The 23710-nt window shown below is 42.3% G+C and overlaps 1 protein-coding gene across 7 annotated transcripts in view; it reads right to left on the reverse strand.

The window, feature by feature from the left end:
- Positions 1-23710, reverse strand: part of ACBD5 (acyl-CoA binding domain containing 5) — a 67894-nt gene that overhangs the window by 34470 nt on the left and 9714 nt on the right. For 5 of the 7 annotated variants that reach the window (XM_030550303.1, XM_030550302.1, XM_030550306.1 and 2 more), the window contains 2 exons: positions 19945-20056; positions 19752-19784 (listed from right to left, as the gene is read on the reverse strand). In XM_030550303.1, coding sequence (XP_030406163.1) covers positions 19752-19784; positions 19945-20056 — 145 coding nt within the window. The remainder of the gene's footprint in view (positions 1-19751; positions 19785-19944; positions 20057-23710) is intronic. The other 2 variants (XM_030550305.1, XM_030550309.1) reach the window with 1 other exon arrangement.

Raw genomic sequence — 23710 nt, forward strand, 5'->3', positions numbered from 1 at the left:
TAATTCCACCCTATCTTATTTCATTTTTTAAATTATCATCCTCCTTACTGTCACTCACCACACAACATCTGTGTGTAACTGCAGATGAATTGCGTCCTCTGAATCAGATCAAAAATAGTCTAGGAACTAACTGGCAAAAAAAACACTATTCTTGCTATGCTGCTAACATCAAAGAGGTGGAAAATATTACCCCGTGTATAGCACTACAGCAGTAACACTATAGGGAAGACTGAGATGGCCATTCTGTTCTAAGCTTATGCTTCTATATTTCTCTAAAAGTTCCCATTGGGTTTAAATGTCTCAAGTTTTCTCTCAGCCAAAAAGTGAATTTTGGAAAAAAGTTTAGTAAAACCCCATTCACTCCTGTGAGCAGTATAAATGTGAAGAGGATACAGTTTTTCAAATTTATTTTGGCATTCTAACACAAATGGCTTATCTTTACTACTTCACTCATACTGTATTGTATACTGTACTGTATACTGTACTATACAATAAACTTAGACATCAGTGATATCAACTGGGTATTCTCTTTTAAAAACAACAGGAAAGTTAATTGAGAATATTCTCTCAATTCTAACACACTAGACATATATTAAGACATACACTGATGTCAGGCAATAAAAGTACAAAATAAGGGGACAGAGTTACAGTGGGACCCTTAAGCTTTTGAACTTAACATCAAGGCTGAATTCTTGTCTGTTTTAATTGTCAGCCTTCTCACTGTATTAGCATAGTTTTTTCATTAACTTTGTCAGAACCATGAAGGATTAACTCTTTGAATTGCATAATATACATTTACATTAGACATATTAACCCTGCTCTAATATTTTCCTTGCTGCAATGTAATTTAGCGTTCAGAGTTTTCTACATAAACTAACCTTCAGGTGGGGACAGAGGGAGGCAGGCAGGCTAGCCGCACTCCTCTAGTTTCAGGAAACTATGGCCTAATTTGATCACTGTCAAGAGTATGAGTGAACATATGATCTCTTGCTCCTCATATTCCTATTCAACAAAACTTGCTTGTAAGGAAACCTGTTTTGCAAAATGGAAAGTCCCAGCATTTTCCCAATTTATTACTGATGAATTGTGCCTCATTTACAGTGAAATACAACTGAGAATATTTTATATTGGGGCAGGGGAGATGGGGAGGCTAATGATGACATTTCTCAGGTCCCCTGCAACACGAACAGGAGCAAAAGGTAGGGAAGCTTTCCTGCTACCACCTTTCCCCGTGAAGTAAAAAGATGCAACCAAGTACCCTGCCCAGTCATGTAGGATCTAAACAGGGAATACAAGGGTAGGAGATGGCTCCATGCATCATGTTTTTGCTGAGATCAGGAGAGGGAGAACTAAAATCTGGAACCTTTGACCTATACCAAGATTGCTGTTAAATCACAGCCTCACCATAGGTGCATTCTATGGTATTTACTCTTTTCTTTTTGTACTGTAGAGGCTTGCAGTAATTAAGCATACTCTCTCTTCAATGAACTCTAACCCCAGCCAGAACAAATACTAAGGAGACCTTAACCATTTGGGATGGTCCTAATTTGGGCAGTATGTTATCAAAGCTGGAATTAGGGAAGGACACCCAGGTAATAGCTATACTCTTATGAAAAATGTTATGGAATATCTGAATGATCAGGACCTTTGTATACTTCTCACCCAAAAGGTCACGTCCAGCAGCATAGTGCTCCCCAAGATCATGCTGAGGCATCAGTTCAATGCTGAATCACATGATAGCTGGTCATCACCAATACTTCTTTAGTACCCTTGCTTTGCATGTTTTTCATCAGAGGTGTCCCACCAAAGTCCTGACCAGATCCAACACTATTTAACTTAATATATCTCACAAGATCAGAACCCAAAGTAGTATGGCTGCTGGCATCCTTCTCCTTATCCTGTACTAGCACCAATGTAACAATACTAACTTTGTACATGATAAGCTGAAGAATAAATGCTATTCAGTACCACTAGCCAGAGCTACTGGACAGTATCCAGGGCTCACATGCCATAAGAGGGTCCTGGCTACCTCTTGAAGAATCTGCTTTTATAGTAGAGAGGGAAGTGGCAGAAAGCTTTTTAAACCTGTAGGTCACTTTGTGATAATTTTGAATTTCCCCCCTCCCACTTTTCCATTCTCATTACCGCAGTCAGACTGTTAGTAGCCCTTCATGCTGCTCCAATGCCCCTGGCTTGGGTGACACAAAACTCCTCCTGATTTATTTTCCTCTTCTCGCGGTGCTTAGTTGGGGGAGGAGAATCAGTCAAGTAAGATGTGAACCAGCAGTGCAGTAGCAGCATGAAGAACTACAGGAGGGGCAGTGGCATAGAACAATTGGGAGGGAGTATTTAAGTAGGGAGCAGGACTGTAACAGAGGGAAGAAAGGGGAAAAGGTACATGAATACAAGAAAAAGGCACAATGTCTTGCCAAACTTCCTCAGCCCTATACATTCTTCTGTCAGCTATACAAATCACTAAAGCAATTTTGGAAGAGTAATACAGAAGGCACATTCCTAATGGGAACCCCATTATACTGCTGTTTTGGGATGGTGACACAAACCAGGATTCTGGCTTAGCACGGGCAGTGTCCTTTTATCAAGAGGAAAGGGTATACCTCTATTCACGTCCCATCCCCTGGATTTTTCCATGCATCATTTCAAAAAGCTTAAGCAAAATCTTTTGTCTTCTAGATTAGTAAATTTTTCTCTCATGACACTATAACAGTCATAAAGGTTGTTGGAAACCCAACAATGGCAGTTTGTGTAATACTGCATATGCTCATTATCATCATCTGATTATCACTACCTTCACTAACAACTGGCTGTGTAGGCCCCACACCTTAGACAACAGTGGGTTTTTTCATTCCCTTTAGACAGGCCATAAAATATCTTCTGCTTTCTCATACTATAGCACCGGGATGTTAAATAATCTTTGATATGCTAAGTTATGTGGCCTGTAATCATACCACCTTATGAAGTGACCCCTCAGCTCTCCTAAGCTAAGCAGGTTCAAGCCAACTCAGTTCTTAGATGGCAGACTTCAAAGAAACACCCAAATGCTGTAGGATGTGATCTTGGTAATTGAGTATTTTTTTCCGACCTTTTGCAATCATTACAGATCACATAGCACTTTGCTTGTGAAAATGAATGCTTAATGGTAGTGTCCTGGTTCACTTCCAAGCTACACAATTACATTTTGCCAACTTAAATTCTCTCTGCATTGCCTACAGAATTGTTTGCTTCCTTTCCTGAACTGCATCCTTCTACTGTCTTTCAGTGAAGGGTGGTATGATTACACTGTCTATCACTTCTCATGAGATGTTGCGAGGCTTAGCTAATCTTTGTAAGGTCCATTGATCTTTGGATGAAAAGCATATAAAAAGGTAAAGGTAGTATTATTTGTGCAGTCCATGGGACAGGTGTCATAAACAGATAGCTAAGGGTTAATGTCTCTTTCACCTGAAGCACCTGACCAGAGGACCAATCAGGAAACCGGATTTTTTCAACTTTGGGTGGAGGGAATTTTGTGTCCGAGGTCTTTGTTTTCTGCCTGCCTGCTTTCTCTGAGCTTTGGAGAAGTAGTTTCTACTTTCTAGTCTTCTGTTTCTAAGTGTAAGGACAAAGAGATCAGCTAGTAAGTTATATGGTTTCTTTTCTTTGGTATTTGCATGAATATAAGTGCTGGAGTGCTTTGATTTGTATCCTTTTTGAATAAGGCTGTTTATTCAATATTCTTTTAAGCAATCGACCCTGTGTTGTGTCACCTTAATACAGAGAGAACATTTGTATGTATTTTTTCTTTCTTTTTTATATAAAGCTTTCTTTTAAGACCTGTTGGAGTTTTTCTTTACTTCAGGGAAATTGAGTCTGTACTCACCAGGGAATTGGTGGGAGGAAGAAATCAGGGGAGATTTGTGTGTGTTGAATTGGCTAGCCTGATTTTGCATTCCCTCTGGGGGAATAGGAAAGTTCTTTTGTTTCCAGGATTGGGAACAGAGAGGGGGAGTCACTCTGTGTAGTTTCACAGAGCTTGTGTCTGTGTATCTCTCCAGGAGCACCTGGAGGGGGAAGGGAAAAAGGATTATTTCCCTTTGTTGTGAGACTCAAGGGATTTGGGTCTTGGGGTCCCCAGGGAAGGTTTTTCAGGGGGACCAGAGTGCCCCAAAACACTCTAATTTTTTGGGTGGTGGCAGCAAGTACCAGGTCCAAGCTGGTAGCTAAGCTTGGAGGTTTTCATGCTAACCCCCATATTTTGGACGCTAAGGTCCAAATCTGGGACTAAAGTTATGACATGGTGGCATTTCAGCTGCCACCTCTGCTAAAGGTCCACTGAGTTGTGGCCTTAATTCTACCATGTACTGGTCTTCGGGGATGCTGTACCCAAGACAGGCTCTTTCAAAATTTTCCAAAAAGGCCTCGGTGTCATCACCTGCCTTGTAGGTGGGAAATTTCCTGTGCTGTGGAGCAATAATTGGCGCCGGGTTGTTAGGGTCGGCTGGCACATGCAGCCCAGCTTTTGCCAAGTCCAGTTCATGTTTTCTCTGTTTTTCCTTCTCTTCATTCTCTTTTTGTTGTTTTTCCATTTCTTTTTGTTGTTTTTCCATTTCTCGGCGGTGGGCCAACTCTTCTGCTTGTTTCCTTCGGTAGGCCACCTCTTCTTCTTCTAGTTTTCTTTTGTGTGCTGCCTCTAAGGCTGCCTGTTCTCTTTGGTAGGCTGCCAGTTTGATGCTTTCTTCCTTTTCTTTTAGCTCCAGTTGTCGCCGGTGTTCAGCTTCTTTGAATTGGTCTTCGGCCTCAATTTTTGCCTTGGTAGACATGGTTCCTGTTTTCTCGTGTTGGGGTGCCCTCCGGTGTTTCTCTTCTGAACTGCAGGCTCTCTGTTGCCTCCTGAAGTCTGCCTAGCAACAGTGCTTTAGCTAATCTTCAATGTTAAGTAAACCTGAAAAACCACTTTATTTGCATTTATATAGTGCTGGTAATGACTCTCAATGGGAGTGCTATTGTGTGACAAAAGACTTGTGATAGCACCTTAACGACTTCTTGCTTAACATGCAAGCCACAAACTGCCAGAGAGAGCAGAAAAAAAAATTCTCTCTGGTTCCCTTTTAAAACCAAACTGTTTCTCTCTGCTAAAAAGCCCTTAGCAGAGAAAAGAAAAATATAATATTCCTACTGGCTTCTGGATTCTGTCTATATCCCACCCACTGCCACTCATGTCATAACTTTAGTCCCAGATTTGGACCTTAGCGTCCAAAATATGGGGGTTAGCATGAAAACCTCCAAGCTTAGCTACCAGCTTGGACCTGGTACTTGCTGCCACCACCCAAAAAATTAGAGTGTTTTGGGGCACTCTGGTCCCCCTGAAAAACCTTCCCTGGGGACCCCAAGACCCAAATCCCTTGAGTCTCACAACAAAGGGAAATAATCCTTTTTCCCTTCCCCCCTCCAGGTGCTCCTGGAGAGATACACAGACACAAGCTCTGTGAAACTACACAGAGTGACTCCCCCTCTCTGTTCCCAATCCTGGAAACAAAAGAACTTTCCTATTCCCCCAGAGGGAATGCAAAATCAGGCTAGCCAATTCAACACACACAGATCTCCCCTGATTTCTTCCTCCCACCAATTCCCTGGTGAGTACAGACTCAATTTCCCTGAAGTAAAGAAAAACTCCAACAGGTCTTAAAAGAAAGCTTTATATAAAAAAGAAAGAAAAAATACATACAAATGTTCTCTCTGTATTAAGGTGACAACACAGGGTCGATTGCTTAAAAGAATATTGAATAAACAGCCTTATTCAAAAAGGATACAAATCAAAGCACTCCAGCACTTATATTCATGCAAATACCAAAGAAAAGAAACCATATAACTTACTAGCTGATCTCTTTGTCCTTACACTTAGAAACAGAAGACTAGAAAGTAGAAACTACTTCTCCAAAGCTCAGAGAAAGCAGGCAGGCAGAAAACAAAGACCTCGGACACAAAATTCCCTCCACCCAAAGTTGAAAAAATCCGGTTTCCTGATTGGTCCTCTGGTCAGGTGCTTCAGGTGAAAGAGACATTAACCCTTAGCTATCTGTTTATGACAACAGGAACAACTGAAAATTTGACATAATAGATGATGTGTCAACGTGGTACATAATCATGTTGTCAGTGTGCAACTCAAGGTCTCCTAATACAATGTGCAACTTACTGCTGCAAAGAAAGTTTTCGTGGTTGTGCTCTCTGCCCAACACGTGCACAGTATAGCAGCTGGCTGTGCAAACATCTGCTCTACGTATTGCAATTGTCACCACAAATAAATGAGAGACAAGAGAGGATTCTATCAAACAGAGATGGAACAAAACATTTTGAGCTCTATCTTTACATTTACCAGAGTTTTATCCACTCCAGTTTTAGATGTGGCTTTATATTAACCAGAAGTGCCTTCAACACTTCCTATGAAAAAATTATCCCAAAGGCTGCTGGATCTTCTTGACAGTAAAATTTTCCCAATATTCACCCTAATTTTTCCCTTTTCTAATTTATTCTTCCTAATCTTACTTATACCTTATAAAGTGGTTTTCAAACTGCGAGTCACAACCCAGTACTGGGTCACGGAATGTAAGGCTCTGGGTCACAGTGGCTCTGGTCACTGGTTAGATGGTTAGAAGTCCCATCGGCGGTGATAGCCAGCTAAGGCAGGCTAGTCCCTACCTGTTCTGACACTGCGCTGCGCCCTGGAAGAGGCCAGCAGCATGTTTGACTCCTGGGGGCGGGGTTCATGGGGCTCTGCGTGCTGCCCCCGCCCCGACCACTGGCTCTGCACTCTCATTGGTCAGTTCCTGACCAATAGCAGCTGGTGGAGGGAGGAGATGGTGCCTGCAGGCGAGAGTAGCACACGCACCTCCGCTTAGGAGCCAGACCTGCTGCTGGCAATTTTTGGGGTGTAGCGTAGCCCGTAGTGCCAGGACAGGCAGGAAGCCTGCCTCTGCACCCCCACTGACTAGGAGCTGCCCGAGGTAACTCCATGCCCCAATCCCCCCTAAACTCAGTATCCCTTCCTGCACCCCAAATCCCTCATCCCCAGCCCCACCTCAGAGCCTGCACCCCCAGCCCAGAGCCCTGACCTCCTTCTGCACCCCAACCCTCTACCCCAGTCCTAAGCCCCTCCACACCCTAAACTCCTCATCCCCCGCTCCACTGTGTCACGGGCATCAACAATTTTCTTCAACTTGGTCACCAGAAAAAACAAGTTGGAAAACCACTGCCTTATAATATAGTAAATAATCACTCTCCCTCCTTGGTGTTTATACCCGTGAAATCTTTGGAGACTGATCCTGTCCACACTCCTCCTGCACCTGAGGCACATCCAGAGCTGTTCTTATACACAAAAAAACAAGGGAGGGGGACTTATTTGAATTCCAAACAGCTGTTTGGTCAATCACATTCATGTCTTTTTATTCAGTTTTTGAGCATTCACAAATAGCTTTTTGTTGGTATGAATGCTGTAGGAATGGCTGTTTGTTATACAAATACCTGTACTGATACACAACAAAGCGATTCAGAGAAGACAGCTGAGCCTGTATCACCTTTCTGCTTTTAGTCTCACCAAGTGCAAAGAATAGGGACACCCACTCCTCCCTTACTTGCGCCATTCCCTCTCATAGAAAGAGCCTTAGACTTTCAGAAATGTCCCCCTCTCCTATGGAGGGCAGCCTAGCATCAAGTAGGTACCTAAAATCCCTTCTGGGTGGGAAAGATGTGATCATGTCTGGAGGGTCCACTGCACTCAGATAGGCAGGGCGAGGGGCACAATTGCACTCCTTGTTTTGCACCAGAAAAACTAAGGAATATGGGGGCGGGAGGAGAAAGTGTGTAAAGTCCATTTTAAAGCAACAGAAAACTGGATCCCTGGGTAACCTACACCCCAGGCACTTCAATCTGTAATGACTGAGTAGCCTGTATCAAAAGTTGTTCCCTCTGCACTAGGTGAACAAAGGGGGAAACAGTTAAATTACATGTTTGTACATGACTATCCCAGGCTTACTAGCTAAAGGGCTTTTTACAATGCCCAGATTAATCTGACAGCCTCATGGGTTACACGGATGATTTCTTTTCCATATATATTTGAGGCCCCGATTAGAGTCATGTTTTTGCTTCTACAATAAGGCTTATGTGCTTGAAGCACTTTACCCCATGCTGGTTGGATACATTTCTAACACCAATCAAAGACAGAACTACCTACATCTGTTCTTTTCCACTGCCTACTATACATAGACTATTTTACTATTTTGTCTTTGTTGCTGTCCTTCATAAGCACAGCCTTTAGAGAAACCTATGCTTTCACATCATGCTACCGGAGCTAATTAAGTACAAACCTGATCTGTAAACTATAATGCCCTGCACATACATTATACAGCATATGCACAGGTTCACTAAACCTCCTTTATTAATGTTAGATTAAGGGGCTTTTGACTATCAGCCTTTCTGGTAGTGGGTTGAACAGCTGGTTCTAGACAGAGAATCTTGGGCCAGTGATGGATTATTAACAATGACACTAATTGTTGACTCAGCACACCCTGAAGCAAAAAACAGCCAGGCAACTGAGGCAAAAAAAGAGGAAAACATTAGATTTTTCTTTTAAACAAGGCTAGAGAAAGGAGAAGGAATGAAATTTTCCTCTTTGCACTTTCTCCAAAGCAGCTTTTTTATATTTTAACATTGTTATAGCACCATAGTGTGAGCAGTGAAATATTCTCTAATATTGCACAAGAGAATTGGAGTGTGTGAGAGAGGGTGGGAGGCTCAGTTTCTCAGGCCTCACTACACTGGAGCCATTGCTGGTTGGTCACCCTTGAAGCTACATCAATGCAAACTCCTAATGCAGACAAGCCAAGTTGAGATTTGCACAACTGGTGCCTGAAACTGGAATATATCGTTCTGAGTTCCACTAATCTTGCCTTTAATCCTTTGTTTTGCAATAAGCTCATCCTGCACAGAACAACAGCACAATACTGGAAGGTTTTAATTCACATATTAAATGCTAACTGCCTTCCTACAGTGACAAAACATACTGAATACAAGTCTAAACTGTAAGAGGAAACAGAGGTTTAAAGACATCCCTCACACACCAATCCTAAATTTTTATTCCCCTTCTGAATGTGTTACTCTGCTGTGGTGCAGCCTCCCATCCAACTCACTGTTAAAGCATCTATAAACTCCCTGGTAACACAGGTTGCAATTTCTCATCTTCTGGCAAAGCTTTAGAACAGGCCTGCACAACATGCAGCCCGCGGAGCCTCACTGTGCGGTCCATTGGGGGGGGGGATTCTAAATCCCCCGCACATGGCGCTCTGCAGGCAGCCCAGAGCCCTTTGAATCCCGACAGCAGCAAGGAATCAAAGGACTCTGGGTTGCCCGCAGCCGTGCGGAGCCCAGAGCCCTTTAAATCTCAGCCACGGCTGGGAATCAAACGGCTCTAGGCTGCCCGCAGCAGTGGGAAGCCCAGAGCCCTTTAAATCTCAATCGCGGCCGGGAGTCAGAGGGCTCTGGGCTGCCAGCAGCTCCCTGAGCTCTTTAAATCCCAGCCGTGGCCAGGAGTCAGTGGGCTCTGGGTTGTCAGCAGTTGCGGGGAGCCCAGAGCCCTTTAAATTCCAGCCACGGCTGAGAGTCAAAGGGCCCTGGGCTGCTCGCAGAAATTTCCAGCCGTAGCTGGGATTTAAAGGGCTCAGTGCTCCCCGCAGCCACCGGCGGCCCAGAGCCCTTTGAATCCTGACCGCGGCTGGGATTTAGAGGGCTCAGAGCTCCCCACGGCTGTGGGCACCCCAGAGCCCTTTGAATCCCGGCCGCGGATTGCCACCTCCCCGGATCCCTGCCCCAACTGCCCCCCAGGACCCCCACCCCCTATCTAAATGCCGCTGCTCTTTGTCCCCGATTGCCCCCTCCTGAGACCCCTGCCCCTAACTGCCCCTTGGGACCCCAATCCCTATCTAAGCCTCCCTTCTATTTGTCCCCAACTGCCCCCTCCTGAGACCTTCCCCAGCTTCCCCCCCAGGACCCCACTACCTACCTGTCCCCTGATAAACCCCTGGGACTCCCATGCCTATCCAAATGCTGCCTGTCCCCTGACTGCCCCCCTGAACCTCCACCCCATGCAACCCTCCCTGCTCCCTGTCCCTTGACTGCTCCCCTACTCCTTCACCAACCCTCAGCCCCCTTACCGTGCCACTCAGACCAGCGTGTTTGGCTCCGAGCAGCTCCAGACACGCTGCTGCCATGCTTTCCCGTGGAGCCCACAGCTCCCCCCACCCCCCCAAGCACCTGCCTTCCAGATTTGAACACCTCATTCAGGAGTGCTCAAGCTCAGTTTGGGCAGCTGTTACTTCATTTCTCCCAAATCAAATATACTGATCCATTGTAACTTGCTGTAGAAAACGTAAGATAAAATTGAGCAAGAAATGCTTATTAGGACTGGAATTGCTATTTTCAACAGCCATTGCCTTTTTGTTTGTTCAAAAGGAAGACAGTGATATTGCATTGGCAAATTCCCTATAGAAGGAAAGAGTGGAACAAAAGAATAATAAAGGCACCTCAACTTTTCCTCATTTATGGAGGACAGGCTTATCATATGCATCCAGATATCCTCCAATCACACAAGCTGAAAATTGTTCCACTTTACTGCAGCTCTGTAACCATATGGGAACCAATCCTGTCTGTGTTTTGTGCGCATCCAAATTTCCTGCTGAATGACCCGCCCTGGGAGTGAGTTACCAGTGACCCAGGGCTGGGGTGGCAGGAGATGTGGGGGCGGGGGGGGCACTGGTGGGGGGAAGCCCAAGGCTGGGGCAGCAGCAGAGTGAGGGGAGGGCACTGGTGGGGAGGAAAGGGGGAAGCCCAGCACTGGGGAGGCAGGAGCTGTGTGTAGGTGGGTGGGGGAAGAGCCCAGGACTGGGGCAGCAGGGGGGTACAGAGGGGAGCCCAGGGCTGAGATGGGGGGCAGCCAAATTTTTTTTTTGCTTGGGGCAGCAAAAAAAAAAAAAAAAACAAAAAAAACAAAAAAAAAAAACCTAGAGCCGGCCCTGCTGGGTTTCCCCAGCCACCAGACCCTGAGGGCTACCAGCCACCTCTTCAGCTAGGAGCCCCTGGTTGATTTAAAATAAAGTATCACCTCCCCATCCCAAACCTTTCTTTTTGGCCCACAGCTGTTTTGGTGGGGCAGCGCTGGGGAAGGAGGGTTTGTTTCCACAGGGCTGGGCGGCCCTGGGGCGAGGTGTTTATGTGGGGCCGAGAGGTTTCAGCCCTCAGCTGTTTTCTTTCGAGTAATGTGGCCCTCGCTGCTTTACGAGTTGTGCAGGCCTGCTTTTGAGCTATATAAATACTTGGGTTACATAGGATTTTTATGATAACCCTATGGCTATGCTAAGAAAACAATTATAAACAAGCATGTTTGATGACAAACACTGCAGAAATAAATCAAACATAAAAACAAAGAAGATGTGGAGGATGTTTCACAATGAAGAAAGCAGGGAGAGTGCGACACTGAAAGCACCACCACAAATAAAGACTGGTGCAACTGACATGAAAGACTTTCTGAAAAACGCAACCATTTAAAAGCCAAAACTTAATCATTATTACTACCTTCTGAAAGCAAGTTTCGTTAGAAAAAAAAATAAATACATGTTATGAGAACAGAATCACTTTTTTCAAGTGGGATTTCTCTTCCAGGCTTGCCTACACACACATTTCTGCACCAACAACTGTCTTCCAGCCTGAGATATGCTCTCCAAGCATACCCAGGACTTCAGTGAATACGATTATTACTACAGCACCTAGGATCTTTAAAGCCTAAATCCTGAATGAAATATAGGAAGACAGCTGAGAAAATAGCCTTACAGCCACCACTGTAGTTGCATCAATGCAAATTTCTAGTACAGGCAAGGGAAGCTGTGATTTACACCAGTGTTCCCAGAAACTTGGCTATATTGTAACAGTGCAAATCATGACTCCCCTTACCTACAGGAGGAGCTTGTACTGGGGCAGCTATGTCAATGGTTGGAATCTGGACAAATTCCTGCAAAGACAAGTACTCTTTAGGATGACAGGGCCTAACAGTACTACAGTGGTACCATGCTCTGCTTCTAAGGGGAGTGTAAAGGTGAGTGCGCTTCATGATGTTATACAGCCATGCGGTGCACAACCTCTACCAGCAATGAAGTCCACACCTAATTTTCATATAGGTTTATATGGAGTTTTAATTAATGTAAAGGCACACAGTTATTTTTAATTTATAAAGCACTGTAAGTGTACAAAAATAGCATTTTAAACAGACTGTGTTTTAGCGTACAGGGAAAATTCTATCAATTAGGAGACTGCTTCACTGAAGCTAATTTCTTGCAGGTCTGGCTAAAACTTAGAGGTGGCTATGAACATTATGAAATGGAGCTGATTAGGTGACTGCTGTTTAGATTTATTCAGATTCACAATAAGAAGTCTTGTTCACAAATAAGTAGAGTCAAAGAAGGTTATAGAAATGAGCCAGCTTTGTAACTCTGAACATCTGTCACTTGCCCAGCATTTACAGAAAAATCAAAAAAAAAAAAAATTCTTCCATGAAACCTGGATCAGATAACTGTAATAGAATCAATTCTAGCTAATATTTGACTTCAGTTCTTCAGGCTCAGCTGGCAGTGAATGTTCAAAAAACTTGAACTCTTTTGTGCTGCTGAAAGTCTCTGAACCATTGGATCAATGTTATTTTAACACTAGAACATAAGAATGTCCATATTGGGTCACAATCAATAGTCCTTCCGACAGTGGCCAATGCCAGATGCATCAGAGGGAACTAACATAACAGGCCAATCATCACATGATCCAGCCCGTCATCCAGTCCCAGCATTTAGCAGTCAGAGGCTTAGGGACACCCAGAGCATGGGACTGCATTCCTGATCATCTTGGCCAATAGCCATTGATGGACCTACCCCTCCATGAACTTACCTAATTCTTCTTTGCACTCAGTTATACTTTTGGCCTTCATAACACCCCCTGGCAACGAGTTCCACAAGTTGACAGTGCATTGTATGAAGAAGTGCTTCTTTTTGTTATAAGCCTGCTGCCTATTAATTTCATTAGGTGACCCCTTGTTCTTGTGTTATGTGAAGGGGTACTTCCTTATTCACTTTGTCCACACCATGCATGATTTTATAGAAACTTCCTGATCTAGTCAGCATAGGACTGACTGTCACATTTTTTGAGCATTTGTTAGGAAGTGAGAAAATGGAAAACGTCATCTATTGGAAGTAGTAATATTGCAGCTAAAAACAAAGACGTCCTTCACCAATGTTCTGCCCTCTGCTGCTACAGCAGCTGCAAACCAAGTTGCTCATTCCCTTTTAAAACCATAACAGCTGCAAGCAAAGGGTTCACATTCTTCTCTGAAGTTGAGCATTTTTATATAACTGAAAATATTTTGGTGCACTGTCGATAATCAAGAAGTGACTTAATACTTGCAGAGGAAGGAATACTCAGAGCCCTGCAGAGTTAGCAGCAGAATGAGCCTTCAACATAAACAAACTTCCCAGGATAAATGTTGCTAAGACTCCTTGATCTATTCAGACTATCTACCTTCCAGGTAGAGAGTGGGGTTGTCTACTCTCCTCCCACTACCCACGCTGGCTGGTATTCTACTTCTCCAGAGGTAAAGGTTACTAGCCCAAGGCTGAGGATTGTATTCCACAGACCTAATAGGCTGTCTTCTGTGCTGTCTGTCTAAACATATTAGATAAATGTTGATTAGCTATATTACTACTGGTCATTTAAACAGAAATAACTCTGAAGCGTGAAACTGGCTAACTCTTCAGTTAGATGACATGAGGGAGTTCACACAGTTCAGAATCCTCTGTACACTCAGTGACAGTACTGCAGCAGTTCACATTTGGAAGGTTTCCTTTGCAAGCACAAGGAGCAGAAACGTCAATGGAAAAAAAAGTCAAAAGCTTAAACTCCACAGTAATCGAGGCCATCAATGAGCTACAGGAAACACCTTGGCAAGCCAAAGTTGTGAACCATGATTCTGCTGCCATCTTTCACTAATTCAAGAGTTACACTGATGTGCCTTTAAGGGAGACGTGTCCAGTTTTTAGGCAAAGTACTGAGATTAAATGTTGTATCTAGCTAGGTGAAGACAGCTACCCCGGTTTGTATTTCTAAAGTTTATTTCTAGGTAGTTCCTGTAGCTTTGAGTCCAGGAACTATAATTCCCAGGAAGCATCGGGGACAGGGAGAAACAAAAAGGAGAAAAAGAAGGAAAGAGTGTGAGCCCTGTGAAAGAGTGAGGGGAATACACCTTACCTTTGCTGTCAGCATAGAACCACAAGGTTAGAAAGGACCACAAGGGTCTTCTAGGCCAACTCCCTGCCAAGATGCTGGATTTGTTGAGTCTAAACCATTGAAGACAGATGGCTATCCAGCTTCCTTTTGAAAACCTCCAGCAAAGGAGCTTCACAACCTTCTTAAGCAATCTGTTCCATTGTTCTTACAGTTAGAAAGTTTTTCCTGAGATTTAATCTAAAACTGTGATGCTGTAGTTTGAACCCATTGCCTCTTGTCCTGCCCTGTGGCAAGAGAGAACAACTTTTTCCCCCATCATCTTTTTTCCTGTAGTGAAGCATGTGAAGAATGCTATCATGTCCCCCCTCAATCTCTTTTCTGAACAAAACATACCCAGTTCCTTCAGCCTTTGCTCATATGGCCTGCATTCCATCCCTTTGATCAATTTGTCGCTAGCCTCTGGCTCCTTTCATTTCTCCACATCCTTTCTATACAATGGTGCCCAAAACTGGACACATTACTCCAGCTGAGGCCTAACCAGTGCCAAGTAGAGCGGTACTATTGCATCCCATGACTTGCACGCTATTCCTTGTTAATGCCTAAAATTGCATTTGATTTTTTTTGCAACAGCATCACATTGCTGTTTCGTGTTGAGGTTGTGATCTACCACAATTCCCAGATCCTTCTCAGCAGTGCTGCTGCCAAATCATTTTGTATTTGTGCATTTGTTTTTTCCTCCATGAGTGTAGAACTTATATATGTCTTTACTGAATTTCATTTTGTTGACTATAGCCCTGTTCTCCAATTTATCAAGATCCCTCTGAATTTTAGCTCTATTGTTCAAAGTGTTGGAAAACCCCCCTTAGCTTTGTCTCATCTGCAGATTTGATCAGTATGCTCTGTATTCCTACATTCAGGTCATTAATAAAGATGTTAAACAACACTGGGCCCAGAACAGATCCCTAATCTGACATCATTTCATTAATAGTTACTCTTTGTTTGCAGTTGTTTAACCAATTATGTATCAAGCTTCCTGAGTTTTCCTCAAAGATGTTCAGGTACACAAGAATCTGGCGATGAGCATAGAATCACAGAACCAGAACTCATGATTCCCTGCTGCTCTGACTTACTATTGCTGCTCTCAATGAAACTCCACTTGCCTGTAGCCTGCTGCTGTCTGCAACTGCAACTTGCTGAAAAGACAGTAACTCCTCACTTAACGTTGTAGTTATGTTCCTGAAAAATGCGACTAAGTGAAATGATGTTAAGCAAATCCAATTTCCCCATAAGAATGAATGTAAAGAGGGTTAGGTTCCAGGGAATTATTTTTTTGCCATACAGTATAGTACTGTAGTTGGGAGATGCCCCCGTCTTACCCCACGCAGGCACTGGAGACAATGAAACAGGCAAGGAGGCTGAAAGTGCTGTAGGCTTGAAGAAGCACATTGTGCAGCAGCAGCTTTCCCTACTCTGCAAGCACCAGGGGCTGGGAGCTCAACCCTCAGCCTGCCCACACCACCCCTTCCCCCAATCCCCCACCCCAACCCGCCTCTTCTCCCCCCGCTTTACTCCGCACACCACATCCTCGCTCCTCCCCTGCCTCCTGAAAACCGCAAGCCAGCTGATTGCTGTGTGCAGGTGGCAAGGGAGGGAGGGGGCAGGTGTGCCGCATCCTTGCTCTTCTCCCCTTAAGACCACAATCCAGCTGATTGCTGTGGGCAGGAGGGGGAAGGTGCTGATCTGTAGGGTTTGCCAGAGGGCAGGAGGCATTGTAGGGGGTTTGTAGGGGAGCTGATGGGGGGCAGCCAGCTGTGGACAAAGCAAGCAGCCAAACAAGGTTATAGAGAAGAATTGCACAACTTTAAATGGAGCATGTTCTATAATTGAGCAGGGATGTAAGATCAAAATAACATTAAGCGAGAGGACATTAAGTAGGGAGTTACTGTATTTAAAGGGGCAGTGTATTTTTTCCACAGTCCTCATTTTTCACGCTGAAGCATTCCTCTGCAGTTCTGAATACCCCCAGCTGCACAAAGAACAAATACAGGTCCAGTCAGCCATTTCCGTGACCAGCATTTCTTACCAGCTGATTCTTCTCCAAGTTTCTTGCTCAGTTCACTTGATGTCTCCAATTTGCTTCCACCAAACTTATTACCATCACGCAAGTTTTACCTCCGCCGTTCTTTATGCCTATCCCAAAAGAGTTGCTCCCATGGAAACAATGGAAGTCTTACTTCAGCAACTATACACTTGCTATAGAAACTTCTGCTTACGTACCAGAAAAGTGGAAAGGCTTACTGCTTTATTGCCTTAGTCCTGATGGGCAACGAATCTTCAGGCATCTCTCTCCTCTTACTGACATACTGCAAGATGAGACTCCATATGATGCTGCTCTCTGAGCCCTGGATGATCATTTTAATCTTCTACTAAATGTTGAACAGTTCAAGTTCTATTCCTGCATAGATGTTTCACGAGCCCATTAACCACTATGCAACTGCATTACATAAGCTGAATACAACCTGTGAATTTGCCAGTTTTACAGCTGAAATAATCAGAGACCAAATTGCCATTAAGATTAACAGTTCCAATCATTCAAAGCAGCTGGAAGCTACATTCACTAGAATGGTTACTGCTGAAACAGTGATTAAGTTCATGTGATCAGTCTTTGGCCGAGAAGGATTTCCCAAGGAATTGATAATTGACAATAGAATGCAATTAACCTCTGCTGAAATGCAACAATACTTCAGTAGCAACAGTATCAAGCACAAAAGTTTTTTTATACCAGCCGAGAGTTAATGGTGTAGTTGAGAGAATGAATAGACTGGTGAAAGAAAGTCTGGAATTTACCAGTTTGCAAATGAGATCATGGAAAAAAAGCTTTATGTGAAACACTGTTTGCTTACAGGACCACTACAATGGCGAAGAGCATCATCCTTCAAACTGTTAGAGGATGTAAGGCCAATATGTGACTTACTATCTGTCAAATGTTTATACAGTCTCCTTTTTCAACCGAACCTTCAGGTGAAACTATTCATGGATGTGTTAAGAATAAAAAGGAAATACAGACAATATGTAGATCATAAGAAAGGTGCTAAACCTCACAAGTTTTAAACTGAAAATTTTGTTCATGTGAAGCTCCCATGGAGAGTCAAAAAATGGTATTCTAGATACTCATGTCATCTACAGATAACAAATCTGAGAAGATTCTGCTGTATTCATAAATGGAAAGAAATAGAATATTTCAAGACTATCCACAGTTCATCAGCTTGCCACTGAAGAGAATCACAATTTCCACCTTGGACTAGAGAACATCAATGAAACCGACAGTGATGAACAATTTATACTAGTAGGAACTGCTCCCTCACCTAGTCTCATTCCTGCCTCTCTGGGTATTAGCAGTGTTGGACAAAGGAGACTTCCGAAAAGATTGGAAGACTTTGTTACTGGACTTAAGTGATGGTTTGGAAGCGACTATTAAAAGTTTTACAATTATTATTTTAAAGGGGACTGTGTGTTGTAGCTATCTAGGTGCACATAGCTACCCCAGATTGTGTTTGTTAAGTTTTGTTCCTATGTGAGTCCTATAACCTTGAGTCTAGGAACTACAATTCCCAGGATACATGGGAGAAGTGGAAGGAAATGGAAAAACAGAAAGATTGTGAGCTTGGTGAAAGAGTGAGGAGCATAAACCTTACCTTTGCTGTTATCAAGCTTCCTGAGTTTTCCTCAAAGTGGAACAGTAAAAAAATTAATATGGAAGAAAAATGGGGAGGAGGGACTCAACGAAGGCAGAGCAGACCGAAGGCTAAGACACTGGACTCAGATTATTAAAAGAATAATATTGTAAGTACTAATTGGTATTTATAGCTTATTACTAAAATATTAATTTCTTCGTGGACTGGGGAGGGAGTCAGGGAAGGATCTCTTCACATCCCCAATGTAATAATTTTTTGACAAAATTGAAAAGAAATTCACTATCTAAACCTATACTAAAGTTTCATGTTACAGAGCTTCCGATTTGTACATGCTATGTACCACATCTGTTACAATATTGATAGAGCCAGATAAGTCTAAAACTTGAACTTCAATTTTGAATTTTCTTGATATGGTTAGTTTGCATCAATAATGTTATTTAAATGAAGGTAAATTTTCTGATGTTAACACCACACACTTGTTGGAGTAACAAATTTAGGATCCATTGTACTTCGATCCAGGTGATCTACTTGGTCTTTTCTGTCTTTAGTTTCTACGATTCTCTGTTAGTTTAGATTTAGCTACTTTTTAAAAAGTGGCTTTTGGCACTCTGTACCATAGATTCCAAGTGAGTCAATCCTTATTATGCATATCACTGACCTGAATCTGCAGATACTCTGTTACAATCTTGCCTGTCAATCCAGCTGCCAGGCAAGCTCATTAAATACCAGACCTGAAGCATATGCAGTTTTAGTTGAAAAAAGTGACCCTGCGTTTAAAGTGGCCATTTAAAAATTCAGCCATTATTTTTTTCTCTAAAATATGAAAAAACTATTTAAACATATAATTGATTGGCTTAAACCTTGGCAATTAAGCAAAGCCAATTTTGAGTTGTAAAAATGCAAAAAGCGCTTAAAACCAGTTTGTCAAGTTATTTAAAAAATATATAAAAATTAAACTGTAGAACAGATTAATTTTTTATTTTTTTTTCCAAACATAGGCTACATATAACTTTATCTTGAAGCTTTAGCCAGGTTTTAAACTCTTAAAGCAAGATGTAGACAGACAAGCTTCCCTGTAATGTTTAAACAGTCTAATTATGAAAACATTTTAATAGAATCAACTATGAACTACAACAATGTTGTAAAATAGTTGCCACAGTGTCTTTTTACATAACTATGAAATTACTAGGTTTGCCACCTGTCAGATATTCACAGACTGTTAGACTAGTCCGTTCTCCCTTGAACTCGATCATTGGACAATGCAAACTGCAAGTACAGGGGAGGAGATTACAGGTCCTTTATTATTTGTCTATGAAATCCCATGCAGACTTGTACTGAGGTATAAATAACCTTTTTTAAAATTGCAGGAGAGAAAAAAAAAAAGTTCCTCAAGTTGGATGACAGAATAAACAGACTGCCAACTACACCACACAGCTTGCCTGCACGTATCCACATGTGGGATGCAGAAGAAAGGCGGAATTTAAAAGGCTGTTCTTATAAACAGAGAAGCAGAAACTGGATTTTTTTTTTTTAATTCTCTCTCAGCAAACAGAGGCTCTGCAGTGAAGTTTTCCTCTCCAGCTCTGAAAACATTTGGTTAAATTCCCAAACATGCTATTGGATCTTCCTGTAGTGTTTTTATTTTTAAATAAAAATTAATGGTGACAAACCCAGAAGTCTCAGGTGTTGCAGGGAATTACAGCACATAAAACAATGAAACAGATGGATTTACACAGAATTTATCATTCCTATCTTCTAAATATTTAGAAACTTTCTCCAGTCGGACTGGCATATGATAAAGGAATGAAACAGAAAGATGCAACATTTAGCTTTAAATAACTATTTATAGAAATTAAACTGAGAATGAAAAATAAGTTAGTTAAGAGAGTCTGATTTTTATATTACTATTTGCAGTACAAAATAAGGAGGAGGTATTTATTCAAACCTGATGTTAGGCCAGATCCTCTGTTCTTTTTATCCTCTACTATTTCATAGAATGGGCCTATCACTTGTAGTAATTCTTCAACTTTCTCCGTCATTGGCATACTCTCAAGAATCTGTACAAGTCCAAAATACAAAATGTCTTGTGAAACAATATATTAATGATTCATTTTATTTAACTTGGTGCCAAATTTCCTTATGTTCACTGCAATACTCATAGAGCAATAACATGTAACAAAATAAATTTTATAACACTCTGTGCAACTCTGCATTTTAGCATTATATAGCAACCCCATTCACCAAGTAATAGACCATAATCTCAACTAAAAGCAAAACAACTTCAGGATTTTTAAAAAGCACTGTTTATTGTAGTTAAGGGACTCCAGCAGCACATCAATTACAAATTCCAGTGTTTATTATCTCAACAATTTCAAACTAAATCAGGCAGAAGTTTGAGACAGGTGGGCGTGATCATGTGCAACGTGCTTTTTAATCAGTTTTTCTTTGGGGAAAATGAAACTGAGGGAGCTCCTTCCAAACAGAATGTTCTTTTCATTCGACATATCCCATCCTCTTTGGCTGGGTGCAGGCACCATGTTATGAGGTGCCCATTGTGCCCTTCTAATTTACCAGCCGCATATATAAAGAAAAAAGTAAAGTCACTGTCCATAACAAAAAGCCCCCCAAATTAGAGGGACAGAATCAAAGTAAGGACAGTCCAAAAATCACATGATCGAGACAGAAAATTAGGGTCCAACACTGCTCCCTTGAAGCCAGTAGGAGCTGGACCAGGTTTTCAGTTTACTAATCCAACACACCCTAGCACCAGAACAGGCATTCATGTCACAGCAAGATGTGCAGTCAAACAGACATTAGACAGAACAGAGATGGCAGAGAAGATACTGAAACTGGCAACACAAAGTAATAAGCCTGCCAAATCTTAACACTGACTTTCAATTTTATAATCCATTTGGGTGGCTTTTGCTGACTCCCCCTTTTAAGCAATTGCGACGTTGCACTCTATATGATTTTATGAAAATACACTAATGTAACTGGAAAAAGAACAGGAGTACTTGTGGCACCTTAGAGACTAACAAATGTATTTGAGCATAAGCTTTCGTGGGCTACAGCCCACTTTCAAAGAAATCATATAGAGTGCAACGTCGCAATTGCTTAAAAGGGGGAGTCAGCAAAAGCCACCCAAATGGATTATAAAATTGAAAGTCAGTGTTAAGATTTGGCAGGCTTATTACTTTGTGTTGCCAGTTTCAGTATCTTCTCTGCCATCTCTGTTCTGTCTAATGTCTGTAGCCCACGAAAGCTTATGCTCAAATACATTTGTTAGTCTCTAAGGTGCCACAAGTACTCCTGTTCTTTTTCCAGTTACAGACTAACATGGCTGCTACTCTGAACCTGTCATAATGTAACTGGAATATGCTTCATGCAAAAGGTCTCTTGTAAGTTTATAATCTACTGAGCGTGATCATCCTATTTGTATAAATGTACCACTCTTGTATCTGAAACTAGAAATATGAAATATAACTCTGAGGGCCTATTGTAATTATGCAAAGTGTGGGCCATTAATGGTGGTTTGGAATCTTGATCACTCCCATTAACCAGGACAATTGACTGCAGATGGCTGTCTTTCACCTGTAAGTCTTCCTGTATACATGTGTGCTGGCAAGCGGATAATGAAGTCTTACAGTGACACGTGATCATGTCACCTGAACTAGAATCCATCTTTAACCAGGTGCCTTTCCACGGCGGGGGGGAAGAATCCAGAGGGACAAAGGATTCCCACCTTATGCAAAAGATATATGAGTGGATGGAACAGAACAAAGTGAGGAGCCATCATGAGGAAACCCCTAGCTACCACCTGAGCTGGAACAAGGGCTGTACCAGGGGAAAGGATTGTGCCCAGACTAGGAAGGCATCCAGTCTGTGAAAGTGACTTACTGAAACATCTTTCAGGGTGAGATTTTATCTGTACTCAATTGTATTGCTGTATTAGGCTTAGATTTGAGTGTTTTGTTTTATTTTGCAAGATAAAGCACTGTTTTGTCTATTACTACTTGGAACCACTTAAATCCTACTTTCTGTATTTAATACAATCACTTTTTACTTATTAATTAACCCAGAGTATGTATTAATACCTGGGGGGGGGGGTGCAAACAGCTGTGCATATCTCTCTCTCAGTGTTACAGAGGGCAAACAATGTATGAGTCTACTCTGTATAACCTTTATACAGGGTAAAACACATTTATTTGGGGCTGGGTCCCATTGGAAGCTGGACATCTGAGTGTTAAAGACAGGAGCACTTCTGTAAGTTGCTTTCAGTTAAGTCTGCAGCTTTGGGGCAAGCAATTCAGACCCTGGGTCTGTGCTGGAGCAGACTGGCGTGTCTGGCTCAACAAGACAGTGTGCTGGGGTCCCAAGCTGGCAGGGAAAGCATGAGCAGAAGTAGTCTTGGCACATCAGTTGGCAGCTCCCAAGGGGGTTTCTGTGATCCAACCCGTCACAGTAATAATTCCAGGAAAAGATGCAGGCAACAGTAGCAGCAAACCCTCTTCCTATAAAACAGCAGCAGTAGCTATGGTAAGCCCACCTCAGACAAGGCACCAGGCAAGGTCGCAAGTAGCGGCAAAAGAAGCTATACTAAACCATCTACAAGCAAAAGCACCATACAGATCAGCAGGAAACAGCAGCCATTGCCAACTCTTGACATGCAAAACTCCAGGCTGACTGGCAAGTGGCAACAATAGCAATCAAAACTAGTTTTGCAAACCAATCACAAGTTATCAAAAAAGCAACACTCCCATTAAAGAGTAGCTTCAGTGAGTTTCCAATCCATTTTGTGCATAAACAAAACACATTACTCTATATTCTGAAGGGGGAAACATGTAAACTGTTCAGATACACTGCTGGAAATTAGCAAGAGAGATCAGATACCTTGTACCACCTTTTCTTTTATACAGCTGTAGAAAATTAAAACTTTGTCACAGCCTACCTTGGTTTGCAGTGCATTTACATCTACATTCTGTGCTTTCAACTCAATTGAAAAAATTGCATCAAACTTAAATATAAATGTCACTGCTGCTCCTCCACACATCTCGCAAAAACCACCCACGTAATCTGGACAGTTCTCAGAATCACATTGGGCTTTAGCCATGACAAATTTGAATAGGAGTTGTGTGGTGGAAGTCCTTTTGAAAATGTATTTATACAGGTGAGCACTATTGGGGTGGAAGGACTGTGGCTCTTGTCTCAGTCTTACTTCAGCCTTGGCAGTAGGGAAGCTGCAAAGTAAACCTAATCACTAATCTTGTGTTTGGGTAAGGTGGGTGAATTTCACCTGCTCAGCCACTCCATACCTTTTCTGCACAGAGCCAGAATCAAAGGCTCTTCCTGGTGGGGGGGGCTGAGGTGGGCTGCCCTATACATCTTGTGGGCACACGTGTGTGTGTGTTTTATCAGGTTATCCTCAAAAGGGAGAATAAAAATATATACAGACAGATCCATTTTAAACTTCAGCTATGGCAGCTTACTAGTGCAACATTTATTCACAGAAAGTCAATAGGAACAAAACTAAGCCAATAAATAAACTAATAACCATCACCAACAAATGCAAAGTTCTGGGAAAAAATTACTGATTAAATAATAGTAATAGCTAATTACTTTAAATTGGAGAACATACTGTTATTTTTAAAATACCCTTTTGCACACAGCAAAGCTGGATATTTGGAAGATTTGGAGATTCAGAGCCATAATAA

This window comes from Gopherus evgoodei, chromosome 2, assembly GCF_007399415.2.
Source record: "Gopherus evgoodei ecotype Sinaloan lineage chromosome 2, rGopEvg1_v1.p, whole genome shotgun sequence".
In the NCBI taxonomy this organism is placed as follows: Eukaryota; Metazoa; Chordata; order Testudines; family Testudinidae; genus Gopherus; species Gopherus evgoodei.